Genomic DNA, 13,385 nt, shown 5'->3' with positions numbered 1-13,385 from the left:
GCATAAACAATTGTGTATCACGTGACATTTGACATATACTCAAACTATTTACATCATATGATAGTTCTTCTCATTCTGAACAACTTTGTCTCCTGACACGCTTCTGTCAATCAAACGGTTCGTGAGTTATCGCTGACGATGTCAAAAATCTACTTTCGCGAACTAGTCCTTGGTTTTTCAACCGATCGGAACCAAACCAATGCAGATGACTTCTGTGGAGTGTGAATGTAAATAATCATTGAAAAAAAGTTGAAATTTATATTCATACACGGTAGGGGGGGGCAAAAACTGAACTGGGCGAAGCCTATCACATTAAAATGGCCATAAATCCAGAACGGCTTAACACATCATCATGGGGCTTGGAATAAATGTGTAGACCATCACTCTGAGGTCACCTTCAAAAGAAGGTGGCGTTTGGACACTAGGTGGCGCTAAAACAGTAAAAATGGCAAAATTGACGTGTATTTCATTACTTAAACAATTGTGTATCACGTGACATTTGACAAACACACAAACTATTGATATCATATGATAGCTCTTCTCATTCTGAACAAATTTGCCTCTTGATCTATTGATGTCAATCAAATGGTTCAGGAGTTATTGCTGATGATGTTAAAATCGTACTTTTGCAAACTAATTCTTTGATTTTCAAGCAATTTCAAAATTTCCACCATAGTAGAATTCTCTGGACTCTCTAGGTCAACAATGATTAAAAACATGTTGAGTTTTTTTTGTTGTGTGACCATTACAGGGTCCTTTTTTATATTAACATGAATAATGTACGTTAAAGGTTGCTACTCCTTAATAAATAATCCAACTGACTTGCAATTAAGTAGTATTATACATATTATGACTCAAAACAAGCATGCTCATCAGAAGAGGCATAGCTTCATAAAAGTCCAAAAGGCGAAATATTCATTCAAATGGGCTTTTCATACATGTCTTTGTAAGCATGCGTAGTCTGCATAGACCGTTACTGATCACCTAAGTCAAAATTCTGGGTCTAAAGGCCTATCATTCATTGAGGATGTGTGTTAGGGCCATTTCTGAAATGGATTTGACTAATTTATCCTGATAACGTGAGTCTCGCTACTGAATTATACGAATGACTTGATATGAGAAAATGTAATCTATGTCCTATATGTGCATGTGTGTGTGAGCATGCCTGGGTCTGTATGAGCCAATGCTGACCCTTTGACTCGTTTTTCTGGGTGTGGGGTTGTATTGTCGATTGTGGACATGTTAGTTTGCCATCCCTGAGACTGGTCGACGTTTACTTACCTAAACTTCTCGAAACCCGATAATTGCTGCTTGCAGCTATATTTCTTCCTTATTATTCTTCCCTAAAACTGAATGGGCAGCCCAAACCGTAAGGCCGACAGAGCTGAGACTTGGTCAGATGGTAGTAGTCTTGCTCGCTACTCAGATACTCGGAGCCAGCCATGTCGGCCCATAGGTGGCGCTACAGCGATGAAAAGCGCCTTTACGCTCATTACTCCTAAACCGTTTGTCGCACACCCAAGTGTTTTATAACATTGTAATCATTGGCTCAAAACTTAAAAAACGTATATCTCCGATTTCATTTCCGGTATGCAAATTTTTCCGCTAATTTGCGTTTTATGCAAAAATAAAAAATTGAACTAGTCTCTGGATTTTTGCCCAATCGGAACCAGACCAATGCTGATGAATTCTGTGGAGTGTAAATGTAAATAATTATCGAAAAAAAGTGGAAATTTCGATTTACGGTGGCCGGGGGGCGCCAAAACGTCGGAACCGGAAGGAGCTAATTTTACTAAAATGGTTATAACTCATGAACCGTTTGAGCTATCTGCACGGGGCTTGGACCATATGTTTATACTCTCAGTCCGAGCTCACAGTATAAAAAAGTCGGCGTTTGGCCTCTAGGTGGCGCTATAATATACATTTTTTCGAAAAGGGCAATAACTACCCAACAGTTTGCCCTATCGACTAATTTCTTGGTATGGTGTGTCTTTGTGTCATGTACCATGATTCTAGAAAAGGACATTGGCGTATCTAAAAAAACATGGCCGCCATTGGCCAATGAAGTTTGAGCACTCCTTAGACCGACTTAACGGAGGCCGATCGAAACGACACTCGCTGGGCTTGTTCGACTCATGGTCAAGAAGGTCTGTAAGAAATATGAACTCATTCGGCCACTGGGGGCGAAATAACGTTTTTGGAGTGCATAAACAATTGTGTATCACGTGACATTTGACATATACTCAAACTATTTACATCATATGATAGCTCTCCTCATTCTGAACAACTTTGCCTCTGGAACCATTTCTGTCGATCAAACGGTTCGTGAGTTATCGTAGATGATGTCAAAAACCTACTTTCGCGAACTCGTCCTAGGTTTTTCGATGAATCGGAACCAAACCGATTAAGATGACTTCTGTGGAGTGTGAATATAAATAATTATCGAAAAAAAGTTGAAATTTCCTTTCAAGGTCGCTTAGGGGCACCAAAATAAAAAAATGGGCGGGGCCTACTACATTTAAATGGCCATAACTCAATAACTATTAGAGATATGATCATGGGGCTTGAAACACATGTGAAGACCATCACTCAGAGTTCACATGCGTAAGGGCGCGGCGTTTGGACACTAGGTGGCGCTATAACAGTAAAAATGGCTAATTTTAAGTGTTTTTGGTTGCAAAAACAATTGTGTTTCACGTGACATTTGACATATACTCAAACTATTTACATCAAATGATAGCTCTCCTCATTCTAAACAACTTTGCCTCTGGAACCACTTCTGTCAAACAAACGGTTCGTGAGTTATATCGCCGATGATGTCAAAAACCTACTTTCGCGAACTAGTCCTTGGTTTTTTGACCGATCGGAACCAAACCAATGCAGACGACTTCTGTGGAGTGTGAATGTCAATAACTATCGAAAAAAAGTTGCAATTTCCTTTCAAGGTCGATAAGGGACGCACGCCAAAAGTTCTAATTATGCGGAGCGTTTTACAATAAAATGGCCATAACTCAAGAACTAGCTCTGAGGTCACCTACTAAAGGCAGCGGCTTTTGACCGCTAGTTCTCTTCATTCTGAACAATCTTGACGCTTTAGACTGCTCGAACCCGGGAATCGCTGCCTGCAGCTATATTTTTCTCTAGTTTTACCCCCTCATGGGAAGTTTTTGGTTTGCATTTTGAATGCTTTTTTAGTTACCTTGTCTGTCCCCCATCGTTGTAGTTGTTTTGTTTGTATATTTAAGTAAATATTTGTTTTCGCTGCCATTTCTGTCTGTGCCTGGGTTCTGCACACATCCGTGACATATATCCATCATGTAGCATTTTCCATATAACTAGCACCACTTACACTCATCCTCAATAGTTACTGACAACTTCATCTATTCATCTTGCCATTTTCAAGAAATAATATCAAGAAATTAATTTAGACGAGCCAACAATTCAATCCTCTTACAGCATAAAAAGATTCATGTTTATTTTATCTTTAATACAACCCACATGCTATGCTACACTGTACACGCTGGCTGGAAATTCATGGATGTTTAGCTCTCAATATTGCCCTCCCCCAGTAAAATTGTTCATTCCCATGAAACACACCTTCCATAAATTGAATTAGCTACCGAGGAGCTCTAAACTAAACTGAAATCAATCAAACGCAGCCAAAAGTATAAAGGGTTTCTGTAGAAAGCTTGTCCTATTGCCAGTGTCTCGCTATTCTGTATAATAACCTAGACTTGAAATGTCTTTCATTTCACCCAATGTAAAACTTTTATAGCAACAAAACTTCTTGAGAGCTCTGTCTTTGGGTATGCGGATGAAAATCAGAACGCAAGATCAATTATGTATCAAATATACCGTACATTTAAAGTAAAAGCTGCAGGAAGTGATTCCATTTCAGTCTTTTTATTCCCCAAAAGACACTTAAACCTATTGGTGGGATCTTCTTAGGTTTACGGGAAACCATAAAAACTCACAAGTAGTTACAATAAGTTTCCATATGAACACACTGTATGCGTGCCAAACCATGCATAAATAACAGTATACAAAACTCTCGAACTACTGTATACACACTTAAATAAGAAATGATGAACTTAAAAGAGCCTGGTTTAACAGCAGACATACTTGATCAATAATTTAAAACTCTTAAAAGGCTGTAATTCTCTGCAGAACCGCATATGTGAATTTGCCCACCGCTTTGTCTGAAAAGATTTATGGCCATGTAGTTAAATTGGAAACATGGACATATTCGACTTTGAAGGGGAAACTGAGGATACCAGCAAAGTTTGTGACTGATGGAGTGATAAGGATAGGTTTTTTGGGGTGTTGCATGCATGTGCATATGTTGCATATGTGTGTGTGCAAATAACATTCACAAACAGACCTTCTCTTCACTTCTTTTAGTTATTATAAGTGACACAGCATCACACAACCACTTGTGAAATAAACACCTCTCAATGCGAAATAACAATTGAAAAAAATGCATTTTTATAAACAATTGCTATGTACTGGCTCAATAACAGTATTTTGATTATTTCTATCGGAAAATTGAATTGGAAGTCCTCTGCAATTTTCTTCAGATACTAAACTATGTACTGAACCATGACAATGAAAATCTCTTAAGTGTGGAGCAAGTAAATCCCAGAGATGGGGGTATGTCTTCTTGATTCATAAACGGATTATAATACTGTCTCTCTTCACTATAGATTCTCTCTCCAGCCAAGGTTGCAAACAAAACAAGCACAAACAAAAGTCAGTGTCATTTAGTAAAATCATCTAGCAGCTAATACTAGACAGGTGAAACCCTTTGCATTAATTTTCCTTCCATAAGATGTCAAAGCAGTGTTATGGTTATCATAACTTAACTGTCGCAATGTCAGAAATTACACATTCAAAAGCAGTTTGCATGTGAAAAGGAAGCAACAAAGAAGCAAATGAAGACAAATGTGAATGCCAGAGAAGGGACAGTGAAATACAGGCCTGTTAACTGGGCGGCTGATTTCACATCTTGTCAAACAGTCATGAATAGCTCGCTCTCCCTGTCTTTCTCGCTCTTTCCTTCAATCTTTCCTCAACCTTCTCAATGTCCCTCTTTCTCCGTATCTCTCAAAGTTGACAGCACTGGAAATTGGTGCTAAGAGTATCCTGCAGTGGAGGACCAAATTTTAGCTGTGTGTTCTTTTCAGAGAGTGTGTTTATTGGAAAAAATCCTGAATCCTGACAATAATGTCTACGCAGATATCTAACTGTGCAGTAGGTGTAATTATAGAAAAAATCTTAAACCACTTATTGTGTATGTATTTATGTGATGCCGTCATCGAGCCTTTTGTTGTATTTTTGGTGAGGTTCAGTGTGGGTTAAGAACAGTGGGAGGTTTACATTTGTTTATTAACATGTTTCATTCAGAGCTCCTGCATCTGATAATAGATTCAGAGGTTCTTCATTAGCTTACAGGTGGGTGGGCTCAAATCTTTAATGTCATTCTGTTTGCACTCCTGCTGCCACATTGCAGTCTTAACTATTGAATTGATTCTGTTATTGTGATAGATGACTGGGCAAAAAGCTATGAGTGTCTGTGTACAACTCTATACTTGTACTGTACCAAAGTTTTGAAAATGTAAAATATTAAGAGACCACTCCAAAAACATTTTCAGTTTTTCTGAATGTACCATTTATAGGTGTGTGTTTAATTATAATGAGAAATTTTGTTTGATCCTGTGAACTAGTGATAAGATTTCTGCCAAATTAAAAACAGATAATTACTGCAAATAAATATATGAACGTTTACGCAACACAATACTAATGTTTTGACATGCATTTTAGGATCAATTTGAAATTAAATCGACCTATATGATGAAATGCTTTCAGTCTCTCACATTCTGTTGGATAACTTTGTCATTCCTGAGGTGTGTTTCTATTGAAATTCAACAGACACTGGACTAGAATGGCCAGAATACAAGCAAAACTGGAATGGTCTCTTAATTGTTTTCCCATTGTTGTATAGTTAATGTGTCGAAAACAACTCCATGACCTAAATCAGGTCTGCAAAAATGCAAAAAGGTTAGTCTGGGTTTAGTAATGCTGGGGTAGCTTTTAGGGGATATAAAATATCAACACGTGTCATCTTAACATAAAAACAAACGTGTTGTGTGTTTGTGTCAACCACACCTGGTGGAACTCGCGCTGGTGTTGCACTGCCCCGACGTCGCCCCCTATGGGCAGCTGCTCAGACAGCTCCTCATCTTTAGCTGTTAGCCATTCGACGATCTCCTGTAGTGACAGCTGGAGCTTCCCGCTGTTGTCAGAAAAGGCCTCCAGCCTTACCCTGCCAACACAGCAAACGACAGCCCACCACAGGGCACAGACACATGGTCAAAGCTTAGACAGAACATCCCTGAGATCATAACACTGTTAACACATAACAATGGGGTTACTTTTATGGGTAGAATGCACAAATGTTTACAAATGCTTATAGTAGCAACCTATGCTCTCTGTTGCCTCCAAAACCAACACCCTCCAGCATAAATCAAACTGGACAGCCACAGATAATCAAAACAGAGATACTGTATGGCAGGGAGCTAGATCTGAATCAATAACTCTAACATGACCACCATAGATCATTAGGTTTAGATCACATGCTAACCACGAGATCCACTGCTTTACACTTCTCCCATTCCCAACCCGGGCATGTCAAAACAGACTCACCATGATGTTCACGTGTGTAATGACACAGGAAGGCACATCTCAACTCATTGCCTTGCATTTACACGGAGAAACTTTCATCTGTTAGCAAGAATCACATATTCAGAAGCTGATAAATAAAATATAAAGCGGGTAGTTTAGCCACCTGCCCATATGGTGTGGAATTGTTTTCGAGTCAGGTAGATTGTGCCAGCGTCACATAGAGGGTTGAGAGAGAGAGAAAGCTGGTGTTTCAATTACCTGCGGTGTCCCAGCATGCGGCAGGCACTCACAACTGCATTATTTCCTGCCAGCTGTATCATGCCACTCAAGAGAATTGTCAAAACCAATGGAATAAGAGAAAACAATAAGGATTGTACTGTATATACGGTGCCTTTCAATAATATTGTACTAAATAACAAACACTGTATACCTTCAAATTTGTAAATTATGACATCCTAAGCCCTTATCCTCAAAAGTGGATATTAGTAGGAATAAGAATCAGCTATAACAATATTCTAAACTAATATGCTACAAAGTCAATAAATAGAAAAATAAAATTTGCTTGCATTAGTATTCAATATCTGTATTGTATTGCAACAATACAGTGGGTTTGTTATGAGTGAAGTACTTATACTGTTTAGATGTCATTTCTTCATCCTTCCTGTCAGATTTTGCTTCCGGCCATTCAGGTTAGTGTCATGATACCCGTGCACAACCATTCGGCAGCATTAGTACATTCACTTATTTGTGTTATTTTTTGGTATCCCGAAAGAAACTGTCGTATTTTCCCATTTCTGTATTTTGCAATATCCTGTTCTCCTCTTGTTTTAACAAGATGCTCAACCCCTGCTGATGAACCGCAGCTTGACAGCATGACGCTTCTCAGCGCTGTGTTAGATGTGCGAGTCACAAATTGTTCCGAATTTTAGACAAAAACCTCTGTTGGGGCACATCTGACCGCTAAGACTTTCCTCGTACCACAACTGGGTCACTGGTACTCATTAAATGCTTTTATTGCAGGTCAAAGAAATGACTGAGAGAAAGAAAAAAGACCAGACAGCTTCATACCAGGGTGAGACTGAATTTTCATTTTGGGGTTAGATGTTCCTTTAAACCAAGCAATACATGCGCTGTTGCCCTTGAACAAGGCACTTAGCCCCGGGTCACTCCAGTGGGAGCGTGGGCATGTTCTGTAAGGATGAAAGTATCTGCTAAAAGTCAACAAAAGGGTTGATATCAAGCATACCAACACATTTTCTGATCAAAATTTTACTTTCTTTTGAACCAGCATACAGCCAGCAAAGTAAACAAAGTATAAATCTTTGATTTAACAGAATGATTGATTGACAGACATGTAGGTAGTCGGATGCATCAGAACAGATTGCAAAAACAATGTGGTCAACATGTGTTTTTTACATCCAAATGTGGATTTAGTGATCCGATCAAAATGTTTTGGACAGCCTTTACACTTGGTTTTAGTGCTGTGATGACTTTCTGAGTCTGTCTTGTTAGTTAAATATAGCTTCCATTTACTGATAATCGAGGCAACAGTGTCCGCAGGAACATTTAAACCCAAATGTGCTTGTTATTTTAATCATGCACAAAAAGAGGATAATTGTTCTAGAAACAAAAGTGTCACGGAACGGTAGGACTCCAACAAAGAGTTTATTATGAATCTCAGAAAAGCAAAAATGTCACTTGGAAACCAAAGGTAATGAAGTGGCGTAGTGCTCTCCGCGCTCACATCCAATGGGACAGTAGGCAGAGAGGATGACTGATGGAGTTTAGTCTAGCACTCGCAGTCCGGCCTAACTGTCAACACAAAAGGTATAATTAAATCCTCGCCAGAGGGTCCTGGACACTGTTTAAAAACGTTTAGAAGAGGTGCACAAAACACAGCAATACGGCACATAAGACATACCCACACCGACAGAAGACTAGGGCTGTGTACGATATCGCATACTGTGACAGTACGTACTGAACTTGAATAAGTACCTTTCGGCTGTTAAAACAGAACATTCTATATAGTATGAGTGGGAGTAGTATGAATACATTTCCGACGTAATGTGTCCGCCAATGTTTTATGGTCATGTGACCCGTACGCTCTTTGACCTATGATGTACTAACAACAACCTACATGTGAGCGTTGATAAAAACATAATTTAGTCACAAGAAATAAATTTTTTGGCCCTTTACATTGAAAATGGACATCCGCCTTAAAGTTTTCTGCTATATTTATTTGATTTACTTTTGAAATTTGACTGTTGCTCAACTCCCGTGGCATTATGGGATAGATAAGCGTCTATCCGATCCACACTCATGAATCTCAGCGGAAGTAGTAGACAGTCCGGGTACTTCACCACTACTGTTTTTTTGCATACTGAGGTTTCAGACATACTATTTATGACTCGTACTCATTTTCGCCTACTATATAGTATGGAAGTAGATGTTTACAGACGCAGCCAAGGACAGGATAAAATAAGGGATGAAAAACGTGCGGCTGATTACTCCACCACATTTGGGTAAAACTGACCGGACCAAAACAAGCCCCATGTGCAACTGACAGTGACCGCACATCGCAACGTAGCAAGATCATGACACAAAATATAATCTGTGAAATGTCTTTGTGTCCAACAATTTAATGACAATGGGGTCCATGTTGTTTGGTTGCCAACGCTCTGCAGAAGAAAGAAAGTCACACAGGTCTGAAGTCACACAAGGGTGAGTAAATGATGAAAGCATTTTAGTTTTCTTGGTGCACTGTCCCTTTACTATGACATGGTTTAGTTCGTAAAATAATCTGTTACATTTAATATTAAAGTTTTCAAATGTATCATTAATTACTTGCTTATTAACATGCATATTGGTTGTATGTGTCCAGATAATCGTATAACTTTGTATTCCAGAATTTGATATCGTGGTAATCCTCATACACGAAAAGACACCGTTGAGATCACAGATGTGTAGTGTTACTTGAGTCTGAAAAAAAGCACAATACTCCATTTGCTTAAGAATTCAAAGATATCTTCTGTGTGCTTTTGCTTTAATATGTTTCTGCAATGCAGAGATTTAAAAATAGACATGATCTCATGTGCCTAATACATTTTTGTTGAGAATACTTCAAACATACAAATTAAGTAAATGAAAGAATATGTTATTATACTCTACAATCTAAAAGAGAGTGAGGACGTGAGAGAGAGAGATATGAAAAGCCACCTTTACTCTGGATCTTTATTCTATTGGAAAGGGCTGGTCATGCTGCTCCCTATAATGATGTGTTATTAGATTCAATACAGGCAGCCAGTGTGCAGACGTTTCATTAGAGAGCTCTCCACTATACTTGCCTAGAGGTTCTTTCATCGCATAGACAAAAACAAACAAGCACACACACCTTCACCATTGGGGGATAGCGCGCACACACACACAAAGTGAAAGAACCGAACCCAGGAAAATGCCACTCACCCAGCTGCTCCTATCAAAGGGTCACAGCTGTAGATTCTTGTACTTTTCACATCAAAGATCAAACAAAGCTCCTGTCAGTGTGGGTTTAATGAGTTCATGTAGCATTTCCACTCTGCGGCAGTGGGCTCGGCTTACTTAGAAATGAAAAGGATGAGCTCTTGAAAAGGTCTTTTGTCACATGGTTAGCCTTCAGCTTCAGTATAACCGTCACACGATGGTTTTGATTCTCGGTTACAGGCATGTGTGTGCTTCTAAAATCAGTGCAAAAACAAAAATCAACATGAACAGTTAAATAGATAAAGCAAAAGATCAACATTGGATCGCTGATACCACTCGATATAAGCATAACTTCCTTTCTCCCCTTGTTAGTTTCAGCTTTCCTTAACTCGCTTGACTTGTACCTAAAGCTCCTAGCACATAGTACGTCTGCTCTTTAATCTCTCCTATGGTATGATCTGTTCCTTACAGTCCCTTCCAATTCACTGATATTATACAGCTACGGAAAAAATAAGCATTTCTAGATGTGTTGTCGCCATTCCAGTCCAGTGTCTGTAATTTTAAGAAAATCTAACTTCAGGAGAGACATCAAGTCACCCAACAGTAATTTTCAAAATGGATATGACAAGTCTTATAAAAAACAAGATTATCATATAAAAATAATGTTTGAACTTTTCCTGAATACATGAACAATTATAATTTATAATATGAATTAGTTTTCTATTTGACCCGTTTTTCAAGGTTTCATTTTCTCCAAATAAAGGCAAATAGAAAATATTTTTATGAGACATTTGGGAGAAATATTAGTTCACAGAATGAAAATTGATTTTTTGATCTAATCTCATACATAAACAGTCATTTTAAAATAGTCTCTTAATTTTTTCAGCAACTGTTTATATATTACATATATTTGAGAAATTAGTCACGTTTATATCACATTTATAATTCAGGTGACTGGTTATAAAAAGCTTGCCAGGCTGCATGCTCTGTCTGACAAATAAATTAATGGCGGGCTTTTAATGGCTTCTGGCCTGGAGCGTTGAGATGGTTCATGCTGGTGGTATCTGGAACAGTTCAGTTGTGGAAGGTTGAGAACATTTAGTATGGACACAAGGCTGACTCTGACTACACGAGTAATGCATTAGTGTCTGTTTGTGAGAGTGGAAGCAAAAAGGTGACAGTTGTGTGGAGTGATCTGGCAGCTTTGTAACAATCCTTGTTCCATATAAACCATCAAACATGACAGCCAGCGTGGGGAATAGTATAACACTAGCCAATAAAGAGACCGGCGAGCAGCTACTTTTGTACTATTCACATACAGTATATCAACACAAGAGCAAACCATTCCTTTAAAAATCCAAAATGAAGAAATCGAAATCAGATTTGGTTTAAATCGAGATGAGCTGCAACTATAACTACGCAGCAATTCTGTGTTCTTTTTTTCACAATACTGGGAATAACATTTTTGCAGTCTGTACTTTACCCTGTCACTTTAATAGGCAAAGACTGTTGCAAGACAAAATGGTTATTGCCATTAAGTTTGATAAACATTATCCTGGCCAAAACTCTCAATTAAGATATGAAGGGGCTGTCCGTCTGACATATCAAATCACATTTTGTTTCATTTACCGTGACGTTTGGGTGCAGGTAATAGATTGTGTGATACACAAGTGATCCTTGACTTATTTAACTCACAATCAAAACAAAATGACAATGTGTTAATATTACACAGAAATGTGTTATTAAAGGGATGGTTCACCCAAAAATAGAAAAATGCTGTCATCATTTACTCACCCTCTTGTCATTCAAACCTGTATGACTTTCCATCTTCCACAGAACCCAAAACAAGATATTTTGAAGAACATTGGTAACCTAAACACGCAGGCGCAGGCAGACATGAAATAAACAAAACTTTATTTAAACAAAAGACCCACGATGGGGGTCTTGCTAAAACAAAACAAGAATGTAAACCAAAACTTCCAACAAGGGGGACAAAACAAACGCAGTCCTTTAAATAATATTACAACAAAATCCTTAAATTTAGAACAGGAATAATCCAACAAGGTGCGTTCAACAGGGATGATAATGACAATGAATCAACAAGAGACAGAGGGGAAACTGGGACTAGATAAAGGGAAACACTAACGAGGACTGATCACACAGGGAGAGTGGCGGCAGGTGACATGAATGAAACACTAAGGGAAAGATGGACCAGGGCTGGTGACAAGACTAAAACTAATGGGCCGCTAACAGGGAAACAAGGGGCGGGGCTAAATGACGTGACACCGGAGAGAGAGCATGGCATGACAAACCAAAACAATGCTCTTTCTCCATACAAAACACATGGGACTGACATGATCCTGCCACAAGACTCGAAAACCAAGACAAGGAGAGGCAGGATCATGTCACTTCTATTGTATAGACACAAAATCAATGCAAGCAAATAGGTGCCATTAAAGAATTGGCAATTGATCATCTTTTCTGTTCTGTGGAAGAAAGAAGGCATCCAGGTTTGAAATGAGTAAATGATAACAGATTTTTGTTTTTGGGTGAAATATCACCTTAACACCTTCTCTTTGAGAGTGTAGTTTGGGGCATATGCAGTATCTCTTAACTTACAATCAATCTATTACCTTAAACTAATTCATCATAAACAAATCCAATACATATAATTTCACCTGCCACTATGATACCAAACTTGCATCCTTTCCCACTAATGGAGACCATGGAGTTGGTGTTTATCCACTTGAGGTCATGTGAAATGATGTGAATCACAGGTCGAGGGGATGTTCAGGGGCCAGTTACAACTTAGCCTAGTTTTGACTTAAACGGGCATCAAGTTACAACTTATGCACTACTAAATATTTTTGAGTTGCACCATTCAACTTAGTTGAAGCATAATGTTACGTATAAACTTATTTAAGGAAGCCTCCCTTCAGGACTAAATGTAGGAATAAAATAGCAGGCTCACTGAACTAAGTGAATAAGCTCTTGTTTCACTCGACATTCTTCAATGATTTACACACATGATAATGCTGACATTAACAGTTACTTTCCTTTTAATATAGAGAACATTATGTGATGAAAATTAATTTTTGACGGCTCTACAAGAACCGTCCTTGCGCACCTCTGTGTGTGTATATCTGCCTGTGTTGTGCATGTCAAAATAAAATCAAGCTTTCATTGGCGGTTGGTAGTAAAATTAAATCACCCATATCGCATGTCATTTATTATTGAGTCAATTG

At 38.5% G+C, this 13,385-nt stretch overlaps 1 protein-coding gene across 1 annotated transcript in view; it reads right to left on the bottom strand.

Annotated features, from left to right (window-relative positions):
• The window catches only part of drp2 (dystrophin related protein 2), a 92,877-nt gene that overhangs the window by 50,493 nt on the left and 28,999 nt on the right, over positions 1–13,385 (bottom strand). Inside the window, exon 3 of the mRNA XM_079480177.1 lies at positions 6,166–6,322. Within this exon, the coding sequence (XP_079336303.1) occupies positions 6,166–6,322 (157 nt within the window). The remainder of the gene's footprint in view (positions 1–6,165; positions 6,323–13,385) is intronic.

This window comes from Barbatula barbatula, assembly GCF_947034865.1.
Source record: "Barbatula barbatula genome assembly, chromosome: 18".
Taxonomy (NCBI): domain Eukaryota; kingdom Metazoa; phylum Chordata; class Actinopteri; order Cypriniformes; family Nemacheilidae; genus Barbatula; species Barbatula barbatula.
The sequence above is the reverse complement of the archived record's forward strand: the minus strand, read 5'-3'. Positions and strand labels throughout refer to the sequence as shown.